We start from the raw sequence: 13,239 nt of genomic DNA, 5'->3' as shown, positions 1-13,239 counted from the left end.
GAAAGAGCCAGTAAGAAACAAAACAAAACCAAACAAACACAATCATTCTTAAATATCCTAAGATATTACCACACTTTTGTTTAAACAACTGAGTTGACAAACCAGTTGACTGGCTGTGACACAGGTGCGAAGTTTTACATTTTGAGAGATGTCAGATGTTTTTAGGATTTGCAAACCTGATCCTCAGTCTGCTCTTTTACTGGTGTGGGTCCAAAACTTCATTCTTTGTTTAGTAAAAGGCTGATCAAAGGGCTACAACTAAACAAGTAAACTTATTCAATCTTAAAAATTCTAAACTAGCAAAAGTCTTGCATTTTAACTTGAAGCTAACAGATGTTACTGATTGCAAATAGTTGATTGATAAAATATTCTGCTTAGGACCTTTTGTTCAGAGACAATTGCAGTACTTTGTCTTTGTTTCCTAGCAAGGACAAGTATGTAGCTTTGTTAGCATGCCTTATTAAAAATATGTCTTAAATTGGTACTCTCTTGGCATATCTACATACTACTTGTAAACTCTTATACAAAATCTTGATTTTAAATAAATGCAGCACATTGTAAACACAGCTGCTATCTCCCCACTCAGACATCTGTCACATATTGCTAGCTAGCTAGTGTAGGATACTGTTAGCCACATAATACATATGGTAGCAGGGATTAAACCTCTCTCAGTACTGAATTGAATAAGGGTGAATTTTACTTCTCGTTCAGTAAATGTATAAGATATTACTTTATAGGGTAAAACTTATATTTATTTTGGTCAAAAATCACATTGCAATAAAGCTGAAACATTTCAAATTATGCTAACTCACAAACTATTAAAATGTCTCTTATGGAAATTGACTGAGCCAGTATGATATATAAAATTTAAAGTAACAAAGAAGGAACTAAACCAAAAAACTGAACCGTAAAACAGTAAATATCTGTAATCAACAATAAAATACACACACTGCTGCTTGTAAAGAAACACAAAAATTGATCTTTAAAATAGATTTTATTTACCATTTTGTAATTCAACAGTTTACGATATACAGCTGACAGGACTAAGACATTTCAATGGATTTTGGCCCTAAAGGTTGAAGAACAAGAAGAACAGACATGGTTAGATAGATAGACAGATATATATGATAGAAGGTACCAGAAGAACTGTGTTCTTTTTTTTCTCTCTTGTGCATTTCTTCTCCATTCCTTTATTGAAACAAAACCAGAAACACTGCAAATTCTTTCAGCCATACCACTGAAAGACATCATTTATTTGTGCTGTTTCAAATGGAAGTGTTAATTATTAATCATATATATATCTTGCTGCTTATAAAAAATGCTGATTTCTTTAAAGTGCTGCAACATGAGATTATGCTTATATGAGCAGTAGTAAGAAATTCAAGAGGTAATGTTTACAGAGAACCACAAAAATAAGTAAAATCACAGTTTTGTTTTTTTTTTCTCTCTCTACAATTGAGCGGTAGTGCTATGTTTTCTTATACAAAAGTGGTCTGCCTAGTTTACGTTTCTCAGCATCAGCGACTATCTGCATGGTGATGGTAGATAATGTTACATTAATATTTGAAGACCTGGGTTAATAATTTATTGTTCTCAGTTGTATTTTTCAGGAGCGAAGTTTGGTAGCCACACAAATGAAGGTTTAAATAACCAAAAAAAGAAAAAAATCAATTTGAAGTTGCAAATGGATCCCTGTCTGATACATATGATACATTTTTTGCCTAAAATATCCTCATATAACATTTTCTGAAGATTTAAATTTCTAGTTTGACATGTTTATTATATCCTGGTTGCACGGTCATTTTGGTATTTGTCTAATTTTTACAACAACAGAAACAACCAATCTGCTCGCATTTAGGGCCACCGGATATTAAAGGTAAACAGCGATGTATGTCTGTTGGCACTGTGCTGTATAAAACAGCATGAAGATGTAATACTGTCAAAAAAAAAAAAAAGAAAGAAAAACAACAAACAAACAAAAGCATCATCATGTAGCTGCAGTGTCTGCCTACACCAGAGCTCACAGTAAAAAGTAACCATTCTGTTGTAGTTCAAGTTTCGATCCAAAGCTATTTGTTTGGCAATGCTTTTAATATCAGCTGGCTTTATCTTATTTTCTATGAATACAACCTCAAAAGCAAACAAAAAGCAGTGTCATTGAACAACTGTGAATATGTTTCTTTCTTATCTTTTAGTATAAAATGTCTGTTTTTCCAAAAGATAGACACTAAATGATTAGCAGAATAGGACAGGGCTAGTTCTGGTAGATTAGAGGAACATGGACATCAATACTGACACTAGACCTGCTTTACATGCAGGCTCAGCAGTAAGAGCTAAACTATGACACAAAGAATACACAATGCACCTGACATCATCTACATTACACTACCAGAAACATGACAAATCAAAACTGAAATCAATTCATATCTGCCCTCCCCTGACCCGCAAAAAAACATACCCTCCCCCAAAAGTAAAGGCAAAGAGAAACAAACACACATACACAATCTGATTATATTGTTTTCTTTTTTCCTTTGTTTTGTTTTTCTTTTTTTTTTTTACATTACTGTAAAATAGGTGGAAGAGATGTGGGGCCAGCAGAGATGGCAGACGTTGGGATTTACAGGGAATGTGGTGGCTAAGCTTCACTTATAACAACAAGAACATACAAGACAATTACAAACAGAATATGGTCTGGGCTACATGCTGTCCCACTCTATACTGAGCACGAGAAGTTCCTGTTCACATCCTTCAACAAGTAAAACTTAAGTAGAAAGAGGATGTCTGAAAAGTTTCACAAGAACAGTATAATTAGATTAGAAGAGAAAGATCCTGGCTTGTGTCACAGAGCACCTGATTTTGCAGGATTAATTAAAAATAATAATAAAAAGATGAGGAAATATGCTATATGGTTTGAAATATTAGTAATACATTAAAAGAAACTGCCGGCAAAGTTTGGTTTTTTTTATTGTTGGGATTAGGTAGAGCATATCCTGTATATTTGTTTTATTTTATTTTTTTTAGCATTAAAGCCAATTAAAAAGCTGATTGAAAATGTGTGCTTGTTTCAAAATGTTCATTGTGCGTGATGTGGTTCATTACATCTGAGTACCTTTGCTTAACACTGAATCCTTGCTAAACATCTGTTGGGTCTTCTGTAGTCACATCTCAGCTCTTGGTCTGTTGAGCCTTCTCTGTCCTGAGTTTTACCATTGCTCCATCTTGTGGTTTAATATAGCAGAACCCTATAAAACAGCTATCTTCTAAGAATTGGCATTTAGGGAAAAATTATGAAAAGGGGAATAAACATGTGCATATTAGTTCAAAGTTGTGCTTGAGACTTTATTTTTTTTAAATCCACCATTTTAAGAAATGTGCTTATTTGCTGTCTTTCAGACTTTTAAATAAGATTATATTTCTGTTTTTTAAGCTTTTTTCTAAATATGAAGCTACAGCCTGTATCAAGTTTTCTTAGCTTAGCATAAAAAAGGAAACCACTGCCCAACTTATCTAAAACTAATTAACTTCGTCTTTTTTAGCATTAGCCAAATTTGAAAGTTTTAGAAGTGGCTGAGACCAGCTGCCAGGAAACTATATAGTTTTCTTCTTTTTCAAAAGAAGTCTACACAAAGATTTAGAAGTGTTGGGAAGTAAATTGTGCTACCTGGCATCTGTGGCAATGCTTACCGACACAGTTAGCATTGCCTTTTTAAGCTTCTGTCTTTGTGCTAAGCTAACTGTAGCTGCTCATCTAACTTTCTTTAAGGACAACATGTCTGCTGTTTATATAAACATACTGTATGTTAAATGCAGTTCTGTATATTATGTTCATCTTTTAAGTGCTTACATCAGTATTCCAACCCTAAAGTTCCTAAATAGTTAACAAACTGTATAAACCTGAAGAGTCAATGGAAAGAAACAGCCACAATTAATGCAATCCCCAAAATGGTCTCTGTTGGTAAAGCTAGAGGCATCTTGACGTCACCTGAATCTGCTGGCTCATCATTGCATACCTCTGCCACCACACTACAACAATACTGTACTGGACATAATCCAAAAAGACACTCTTGGAAACCCAACTGTGTATGATAAAAAGACCCCTCTGTATCACATCTCACCCTCCAACAAAACAGCAACAAGTCACAGATGAGGAATGGTAAACAAGGTTAATGATTCTATAGTTTATATCTTTTGTACAAAATAAACATATGCAATCTTCATTATTATTTACTAAGTTACTTTACAGTAAGAGGTAAAAAGGAGAAATCTACTGAAAGAACAGGTCTAAGCAGCTACATTTAAAACTACATAATTCATTACAGAGCTCTTGCTTTCCTCTTAAAACAAGCCACATCTCTATGTTTTCTGTCTCTCCATCAGTTACAGCACAGCTTGGCTCAGAGCTTTAGTACATTAAAGGATTCCACTGACAGCAAGAAACTGACAGCATGTCAGTATCTGAGAGATATATGTTACCAAAAACACATGCAGCACTCATGTAGCTTAGGTAATGTTTTTGGTAACACGCTTGAATGGGGCAGACGACTGCGTCCCATTGGAGATGCCAATGACGACGCACAAATTCTCCTTCACACACCACATCCCAAAATGCATTTCACCCGAAAGCAATGTCTGGAAGACTAAAGAAAAGATGGCATATTATATATGTATCCAGTTAGGTGGTTTCAGTCCCTGTTAACAGTTTCCACAGGCAAGGAACCGCAAAGTTTACCTTCACTTGGACCCTGAGAAATGGGCACTGGGACCTCTTCTGTCACATATAAATGTGCTTTGCACATGCATGTGTGAATGCAACATTACAGTACAACTCATTGACATTTCTCTGCCTAGTCCTCATACTCTAAGCAGTTTTAATGGAAAAATGCTACGAATGTAACATCTCCACAGTAAAATCTGCCTTAAATATCTCTTATCTTCTCAGGTGTTTGTTAAATATTTGTGCTCTATTAAATTTTTTTTTTCATTAAAGAAGCAGCAGCATAAAAAAGCAAGAACCTTAGTCTTAAGCTGAGATCAGCTGTGTTTGAGGTCACTGTGTGCTGTGAAATATACAGAGTATATGAACGTGACTCCTTCTGCTGCTACAGAATAGATCTTTCAATTTTTCTGCATCATAACACTGTAAATGGCCAGTACAGACATAGTTTACCCTCCTTTCTCTGCAGTTGCAGCACCACACATTTCCAGCTGCCCCAATCACTGCTGCTACAAAGTCATCCATTCCAAACAGCCCCAGCCAACTGAACCAGGAGAACAGTGTGTGTCTCTATGCTGCTGCATGCACAAAACAAAACACATGCAGCTTCACAATCTACTGTACCTCTAACTGCTGATGGAGATGACATTTACAGGTTTAATTTAAAAAAAAAAAAAGAAAGGAAAAACAAACTGCTTTATTAAATTATGAGGAACAAATTAAAAACTCACCCACACACAAGCACACACACACACACACACATACGGACAGACATGCACACAAATCTTTTGGATGATGACCCAGTTTCTTCTTCCTTTCATTTTTTTTCCTCATTTATCAAGAGACAACACGCAGACAGACAGAAGAGGTTAGGACAGATATAATAAGCCCTTACAATATGTAAAGGTCTCCAGCGAATGGGATCTCCCCCACAGAGGACTGTGGGAAAGTGGGGTGAGGATGGAGAAGAAGGTAGGAAAAGGGAGGAAGAGAAGGAGGAGACAGTGGGCCACACAGGCCAGTAGCACTGAGAGGAGAGGGGATGGCGTCTATGCGCTGGGGTTGGGGTTGTTGTGTGTGTTGGTGGAGCCGTTGCTTCCCTGGATGGTGAGGCTAATCTCATCCTTCCTCTCCTTCTCCTTCTCTTTCTCGTTCTCCTCTTCCTTCTGCTCTTCCTTCAGCTCCTCCTTCTCCTTTAAGGGACGGGCCTCCACAGTATCTTCGGAAACCACGGAGGCGTAGCGGCCTGTCCTGTGCTCCTGTAGGGCGGGACCCCACTTTGGATGTGCTTGGCATGCAAACTTCAACCGCTGGGACAAAGTTGGAGAGAAAGACGTCAGTCAGAGCATCAAGTTTCAAGCTGCGGCCAGTTCAATAAGTTAAAAAAGGAGAAAATTGGAATAACGTACTCCACTCATCACTTGGAAAAAAAAAAGAATGGATAAGCAAACTAGCCAAAAGTACATGTGATATATCAAGGATACCTGTAATACTGTATATTCTTGCTATATTACAGGTACTTTTGGCTAGTTTGCTCCTTTCCCAATAAATCTAATTGGAAATTGTGTCTTACAACTTCTGTTACTTTTAGAGTTACAGTACCTAATAAGTAAAGTAACACTACCTAATAAAGTGATCTTCGAAATTGACATAAAGTTTTCCAAATCTAATTTAAAGGTACACTAAATAGAAACTAGCGAAATACTGACAACAGCAATCACCTCAAAATGCCAAGCGCAGTTATGAGTGGACAGTAGCTGTCAGTGGCAAAATTCATCCAAACATAAAGATGTTTTCATCTGTGAGTGCATCCAGTGGCTTCAAGTGTAGCAACAACTGTATGATAGGTAATTACTTCCACATTGTGTACAAGTGTACTGCCTTCTATGGACCTTTTCAGGTGTAAGTTGTTCCAAAAAGGTGCTCTAGCACCTATCAAACAAGGTCAGTACTGCAGTTTTAATTTAAGAATCCACTGACAAGCAGAGGACACATCAAATTGTTAACAACTGGATATATTCATTCATATTTAAATAGTCAAAGATCTGGTATTATAAGGTTAAATGTGTTTTAATATTCCCTCTGAGAAGTTTAAACTGGTTTAGTTAACTATGCTGCTGGGTTTTGCTGTAATAAAACAGTACACCTTAGATCTGCTTTATCTCATAAGAGAAACATTTCAGAAGCCGTTTTTTAAGGACATGACATCTTGAACTTGATACTGTACCTCTCTGAAGGTGGCTCCTGGGGATCGAGAGATCTTGTAGAGTGCATAGATGGGTATGCAGACCACTGAGGACAGAGCCATGGCGAAGCCAATTGCCAAGGACCAGCCAGGGTACACATAGTCATTGTAGGTGATGGGCTTGTACTGGATCACTGTGAAGATCAGGATGAACTGCAGGAACACAAGAAAAGCAGATTACAGTCATTTAATCTTGTTTTTGTGTCAAACCATAATAATATCTTATAAATATCCCTCAGAACATCTCTGAGAGCCAACAGATTTAAACACATGGAACTGAAAGAAGGCAGGTTGTTCATTTTCTTTAAGTAATTACAAAAGGTTTATTAGATAATCTACCGACATGTAAGAAAAAAAGGACGTGTTGAATATTTACTGACAATTAGAATATATATATATATTTTTTTTTTAAGTAGTTTGTTTTCATATGAAACACATGATTTAGCACACAAACATAAACTAAAATGAGCAGAAAAATCCACTCGGTACAGTTTAATGAAAGCACATTATAGATACTTTTTTCTTTTTATAAATATAAAAGTTTCCAATAATTTTTTAAAGAAAATCCTAGCAGAAGCTTGTTAGTCACGGTTCTGACAGAGACTCCAGAGAGCAGCATGTTCTTCTCTGGAGCAACACAAGACAGAACAAAAGTGTGCCTGAATTCTGACCACAACAACAAATTTCTTGCTTGACCCAGTAGCTTAGTGGACTAATTCGCCTATTTGGGAAACACCATTGACAGCCACTGCATGTGTCCAGTTCCCACTCAGAAAGATTTGTTTGAGAGCTTTATACTGGAAACAAAGCCAACAAAAGTAAAAAAGATTAGCGGCGACGACAGCTCAAATGGAGGTCAGGTCTCAAACAACTGGCCAGTAACACAGGAAAACTTATAACCACCTTCAAAATAACCTTTCTATCATCCAGCCACAGAGCTGCATGCTGTTCTGCTAAAATAAATCTGCAACTTTTACAGTAGGCAAACATGACTTATTGAAAATGAACAATCAGGACTGGTTTCAGATCAACAGGTGTGTGTATAGCCCTTTTCACACATTAGATTAATGGAGCTGATCTGTTAAAGCGAGGCCATTAATTCATGCTGACTTTGTTACGTTTTCTGTTTATGTTCCTCATACTTATTTTAGATAGAATGAGCTGTGACGCACTTGTGAGATATGCAATTAGGATAAAACAAGAGTCCATGAAATCTGAACAAATTTATCTGAGTGCACTTTTATGATCTAATCCAATTCTAATCAAGTCAATCCAGTTCTATCATCTAATCTAATCATAATCCAATCAAATGATACCAAATTCATATTAATTTTGTTTAAAAATGACAATTAATCAAATAAAATATGACCTAGCTAAAAAGGAAACATTCTTCTGTTCAAAGTCTTTTTTATTCCTGAACATGCAAAGCAAAGCGGATGACAGTGGTGATAACAAAAAAAAAAGAAAAAGAATTTAAGGCAGAATATTAAACTTTGGCAGATTTTTTCACAGAAGCACTTCCCAAGGAAGGAATATTTGCCACCCATCTTGCATCCTGTTTCTTCTCTAAGCTCTCCTCAACCAGTGAAAGTCAGTCTAATGTCTTATCTCTTGCTCTGCCACTTTCTTCTTGTCCTTTCTAAAATGAACAACTGATTACTATGGGATTATTCACATTTATAAAGTGGAAAACAAAAATATATAATAAATAATATATGTAAATATATTAAAACATAATGTGCAATAACCTGCATCAAACCCACAATATATATATATTAAAAAAAAACCTCCATCATTAACAGTAGCAGCATCAACATGACATCTGATTGGCTACTGTAATGACGTGACACAGAAGGTGAAGACAAGTTCAATCGGACTTCTTGCTTATTTATTCGGTAATTGAAACTTTTGGCGTCTGCGTAGGAGCTGATCGTATGTCAGATTAACACACCTCTGCAGTGTGTGTTCACCTGGAAATACGACTGCAGTAATTCGTACTTGTTCCATGTTGAGCGCGATGGCGTTAACTCAGATACGACACCTAGTTGTCCAGTCACCACCAGATGAATAAGAAGCAGTGTGTGTGTGAAACAGTTTCATTACATACATATGTGTTAACTTACAGAGATGATGACAGGGGAGATGAATCTCCAGCAGACTTTGAAGAAGAGAGGAGGAGGGAAGCCCAGCATCATCTCTACATCTTTGAAGTAGTTCCTGTGACCTAGAAACAAACAAACAAACAAACAAAAAAGTTTTTTTTTTTTTTCATGAAGTTTCAGAGTTTCCAAGGCAGAGGAGTGAAGAGTCTTGCGCTTCTCTCTTTTCTAATTTTACATATGATACAAGTTTCCTTTTTTTTCTCCTGCTTAAAAAAACAAACAAACAAACAAACAAAAACACCCTACATCTGTGATATTTTCTTATATCACTGAACAGAGCATTGTGCAGATCTCTCATTATAGTGGTCATTTTTTATCTGGTGCATGAATACAATGGATCCATACTCTAAAATGTTTTAAGTTTTGCACCAACCTCTTTGACGTTAAATCAGTGATGATCTGACAGTGAAAAAAGACCCTTTTTGCTTTCAAGAACTATTTAAATTCTGACACTTCTGCTTCACATTGATACTACATGTTTTATGATCACAGTCCTGCTTTGTGAGCGGCATTCTGCTGGAAACCTGAGGCAGGATTCTATTTCACACTACCGAACATGATGACTGAAGTTTCTTTTCCTCTAACAAGGCTCTGATGAGTCCATGAAAGCTATTGAAGCAGTTACGATAAAAGGATGAAAGTTATAAAACTTTTTGCAGAGTCACTATAGAGTCAAGACAACAAGTTTATTTTAGTGTTAGTTGCATCTGTTGTAAAGACCATGCCTTAAAAGTAATGGAAATGACTTTAAGATAACCCCGAAAGAACTCAAAATCCAACGATCCATCCATTTTCTTAACTGCTTCGTCCAATTCAGGGTCATAGGGAAGCTGGATCCTATCCCAGCATTCACTGGGCAAGAGGCAGGGTACACCTTGGATAGGTTGCATTTCAGGGCCACACAGAGAGACAAACAACCACTCACACTGACTCTTAGGGACAATTTAGAATAGAATAGCCAATTAACCTAACATGCATGTCTTTGGGGAGTGGGAACCTTCCCCCCTAAGCAAGGCTCAAACTGGCAGCTTTCTTGCTGTGAGGCCACAGGAGTAACCCCTACATCACCCATGCAGCCAAGAACTCAAAATATTCTCGTTTCATATGATAATGTAATAAGAAGATTGCAGGTGAAGGACTGAACATTCCCAGTCATTATGCTGTAAAACAAACCCACAAGCAGCTTGGCTAAGTTGCTCAGAGATTAAAAAAGTGAACCTCCTGTCAATATTTAGCTTTCATTCAGCTCTTAATTTCAGTGCATCACACGATGCAGTTAGTTGATCTGACTACTGGAGACACTAACAAAAGGCAGAAGGGATAAATATAAATGATCAGCTGCAAAATAATCAACTTTTAGTACAGTTTCTGCAAAAGAAAAAAGGTTTGCTTTCTCATCTGAAACTAGTTATATATATGTTCCTGTGCATTTTTATTCTTCTATGCAGGAGTTTTGTCTGCTTTCTAATAGTATAACTAGTCTACCACATACTGGGGCTGAATACGACTGGTATACATTCACTGCTGTTTGGATAAATGTCCTGTTTCCCAGTTTCAGGCTTCCTCTGTTTGCGCTTCCTGCTTTTTGGATTTTTACTGTTTTACTCTCATAGCCTGTCGGAGGGCCAGACATGGCGATGAAGACCACATTCTTGTGGGTCCACTTGTTTTTATATAGAATCCCCTCCTGCTAAATACCAGTTAACTGGGCAGCAAAGATCACGTTCTGACATAAATTATTCATTCAGTAAAGTTTGGACGGGATATAATCTCTCTAATATGGATCAAAATGACAACTAAAAAGATTTTATCGGAAAATCTAGGTACTGGATAACAAAACTTCAAGTAGTATTTAAGTAAAAAAATCAGTCAAATCCAGATAAAGATCATAAATCACAGATTGTATGAAGCTGTCTTTTCATATGACATGTTTCTGCTCAGGTTATGAGCTCTTTGATGCATCGGTATTTCCCTATTCGTGTACACCTGACTTCATCAATTATGATTTCACGGTGTTAGTAACCTTTTCTGTTGAGTCATTCATAACATCTGACATGCAGACATCAGAATTAATCAGATCCTAATGAAGTAATGAGTCCATACACCTGGGTTTGAACATAATGTTCTCCAAAGTGTGCTTTTTCAACAATTTTAGCTGTTGATGGATGTATAAATAAAACTGATGGGAATTAATATAACATTATGTGTGACCTGTTAAAGTCATGTAGCCAGTAATCATCCAGAGGAACTTTTTCCTGCTTGTCAAAAAACTAACTTGTCCCATCATGTGTCATGTAAGCAAAATCAGCCAATTTCCTTCTTACCGTAAATATACATGACGCAGATACACATGATGCAGGAGATGATGACCAATGAGAAGCTAGCAGCATAGTTGTCCATCAGTAACAGCCAATAGATTCCTGCCTGCACACAGGAACACAAGATTATTCTCCTTTATGACAGAAAACACGATGCGAGCATCGACATGACTGCGTGTGTTCAAGACCTACCTGTGTTGTTAGAGGCACCCCCAACAGGAAGCCGACAATGGCGACCGACAGCGTGACGACAGTCTTGTTCCTGATAATCCAGTCTGTACCAATCTCATCCACGATGGCCGTCACTAACGTCTCAAGCAGACAGAACTGCAAGAATGGGTAACAAGGAAGTTTGTGGATTGAATTAAAATTACAGATGAGACATCTGGTTTTTAGGTTCCGTCTAACATGATAAGAGATATGGCAAGTGGGACAGTTGACTAACCGAGTTACCCCCGAGATAATGGGAGCTAACCAGCTAACGGAGGTAAGCGGGCTAAAGCTAAGTCACGTTGTTAACCGGCTAAAAACCGCGGTTGTTCTACGTTCTTCTTACTTGAAGCCGGAGATTGGTACCTGTCCATCAAAAGGACACGCCCCTAAATATGCCAAACTTCGAGATTAAATTACTTTTAAATGGGCGAGTTAGAAAAAAATTCACTCCCCCCACAGTTTTCATGAAGGTTAACCAGACCTATAAACCGAAAATGGATTTTTGAACCAGGCTGTAAACATGTTTATTTCTGCTGTGAAGTTGGCCTTTTTAACATGGGAGTCTATGGAGATTTGCTCTGTTTTGCAGCCAGCCCCTAGTGGATGAAGGGGGAACTGCAGTTTTATGCACTTCCGCATAGGCTTCACTTTGAACCGCCGGAGGTTGCCGCTTGCTTTAAACCAGCTTAAATATAAATGTTAGTCAACTAAAAATTATATATATCTATATATATCGCACACCGAGGACTTGGACCCAAGACCTTAAAGCCCAAGCCCACCCCTGTAACAACTAGCTTACCAGTCACCATCAGGTCACTGTCATGTGAAATGACCCATTTGTGTGGAATACGAGGTGTCCATACCTGAGACTACAAAACAATCCTATATCATCACTCCTCCACCACTGTGCTTGACAGCAGGTATGAGGTGTTTGTATTGATATGCTGTTTTATGAGCAAAAAATGCCCACTTTGGTGTCATCTGTAGAAAGAATATTATTCCAGGATTATTTCACTGTTAAGAGCCGACTTTACAACTATGTGACTTAGAGAACAATCTTCTTCTGGTAATCCTTTCAAACAAGTCCTACTTTTCAGTCTTTGACATGCTAGCTGAGACCATGTAGCTCTTGGGTTTCCTGCACTTTCTCTAACGATCGCATGGTCTCATGGAAGAATCTTGCTGAGATGTCCACTGGAAAGATTTGTATCAGTCTCACATGTAAATGACCTTTCATAGAGTAAAATATTGATCTATATTGATCTAAATACCATTCCCAAATTGATGGGAAACAACAGTTTAAGACCTGCTGAGGGACATGCATAACATGCAGAGAAATACTAGGAGTTCAGTCTTAATTTACTTCCTGTTTTCTCAAAATCTAAAGTTCAAACCTCATGAACAAAGGAAAAGTATTCTGGACTAAAGAGTTGTTTAGTCCAGATGCTCATAGTTTTAACTTACAACTCAACCCCAAATATGTTTTACAAACTGGCGTTGGGACCATCATCCTGTGGGTTGCTTGGTAGACAATATAGTTGTGAAACATCTTACTACTTTTAGTTTTAGTCACACTATTTGGCCTTC

At 37.3% G+C, this 13,239-nt stretch overlaps 1 protein-coding gene across 2 annotated transcripts in view; it reads right to left on the bottom strand.

Annotated features, from left to right (window-relative positions):
- Positions 1–5,763: 5,763 nt before the first annotated feature.
- slc6a9 (solute carrier family 6 member 9) overlaps positions 5,764–13,239 on the bottom strand; it is a gene marked incomplete at both ends in the record, with an annotated part of 62,261 nt that continues 54,785 nt past the window's right edge. For both annotated transcript variants that reach the window (XM_079244056.1, XM_079244055.1), the window contains 5 exons: positions 5,764–6,024; positions 6,942–7,112; positions 9,083–9,183; positions 11,446–11,545; positions 11,632–11,766. In XM_079244056.1, the coding sequence (XP_079100182.1) occupies positions 5,764–6,024; positions 6,942–7,112; positions 9,083–9,183; positions 11,446–11,545; positions 11,632–11,766 (768 nt within the window). The remainder of the gene's footprint in view (positions 6,025–6,941; positions 7,113–9,082; positions 9,184–11,445; positions 11,546–11,631; positions 11,767–13,239) is intronic.

This window comes from Telmatherina bonti (genome assembly GCF_933228915.1).
Source record: "Telmatherina bonti genome assembly, chromosome: 7".
NCBI lineage: Eukaryota > Metazoa > Chordata > Actinopteri > Atheriniformes > Telmatherinidae > Telmatherina > Telmatherina bonti.
This window is presented reverse-complemented; position numbering and strand designations above follow the sequence as displayed.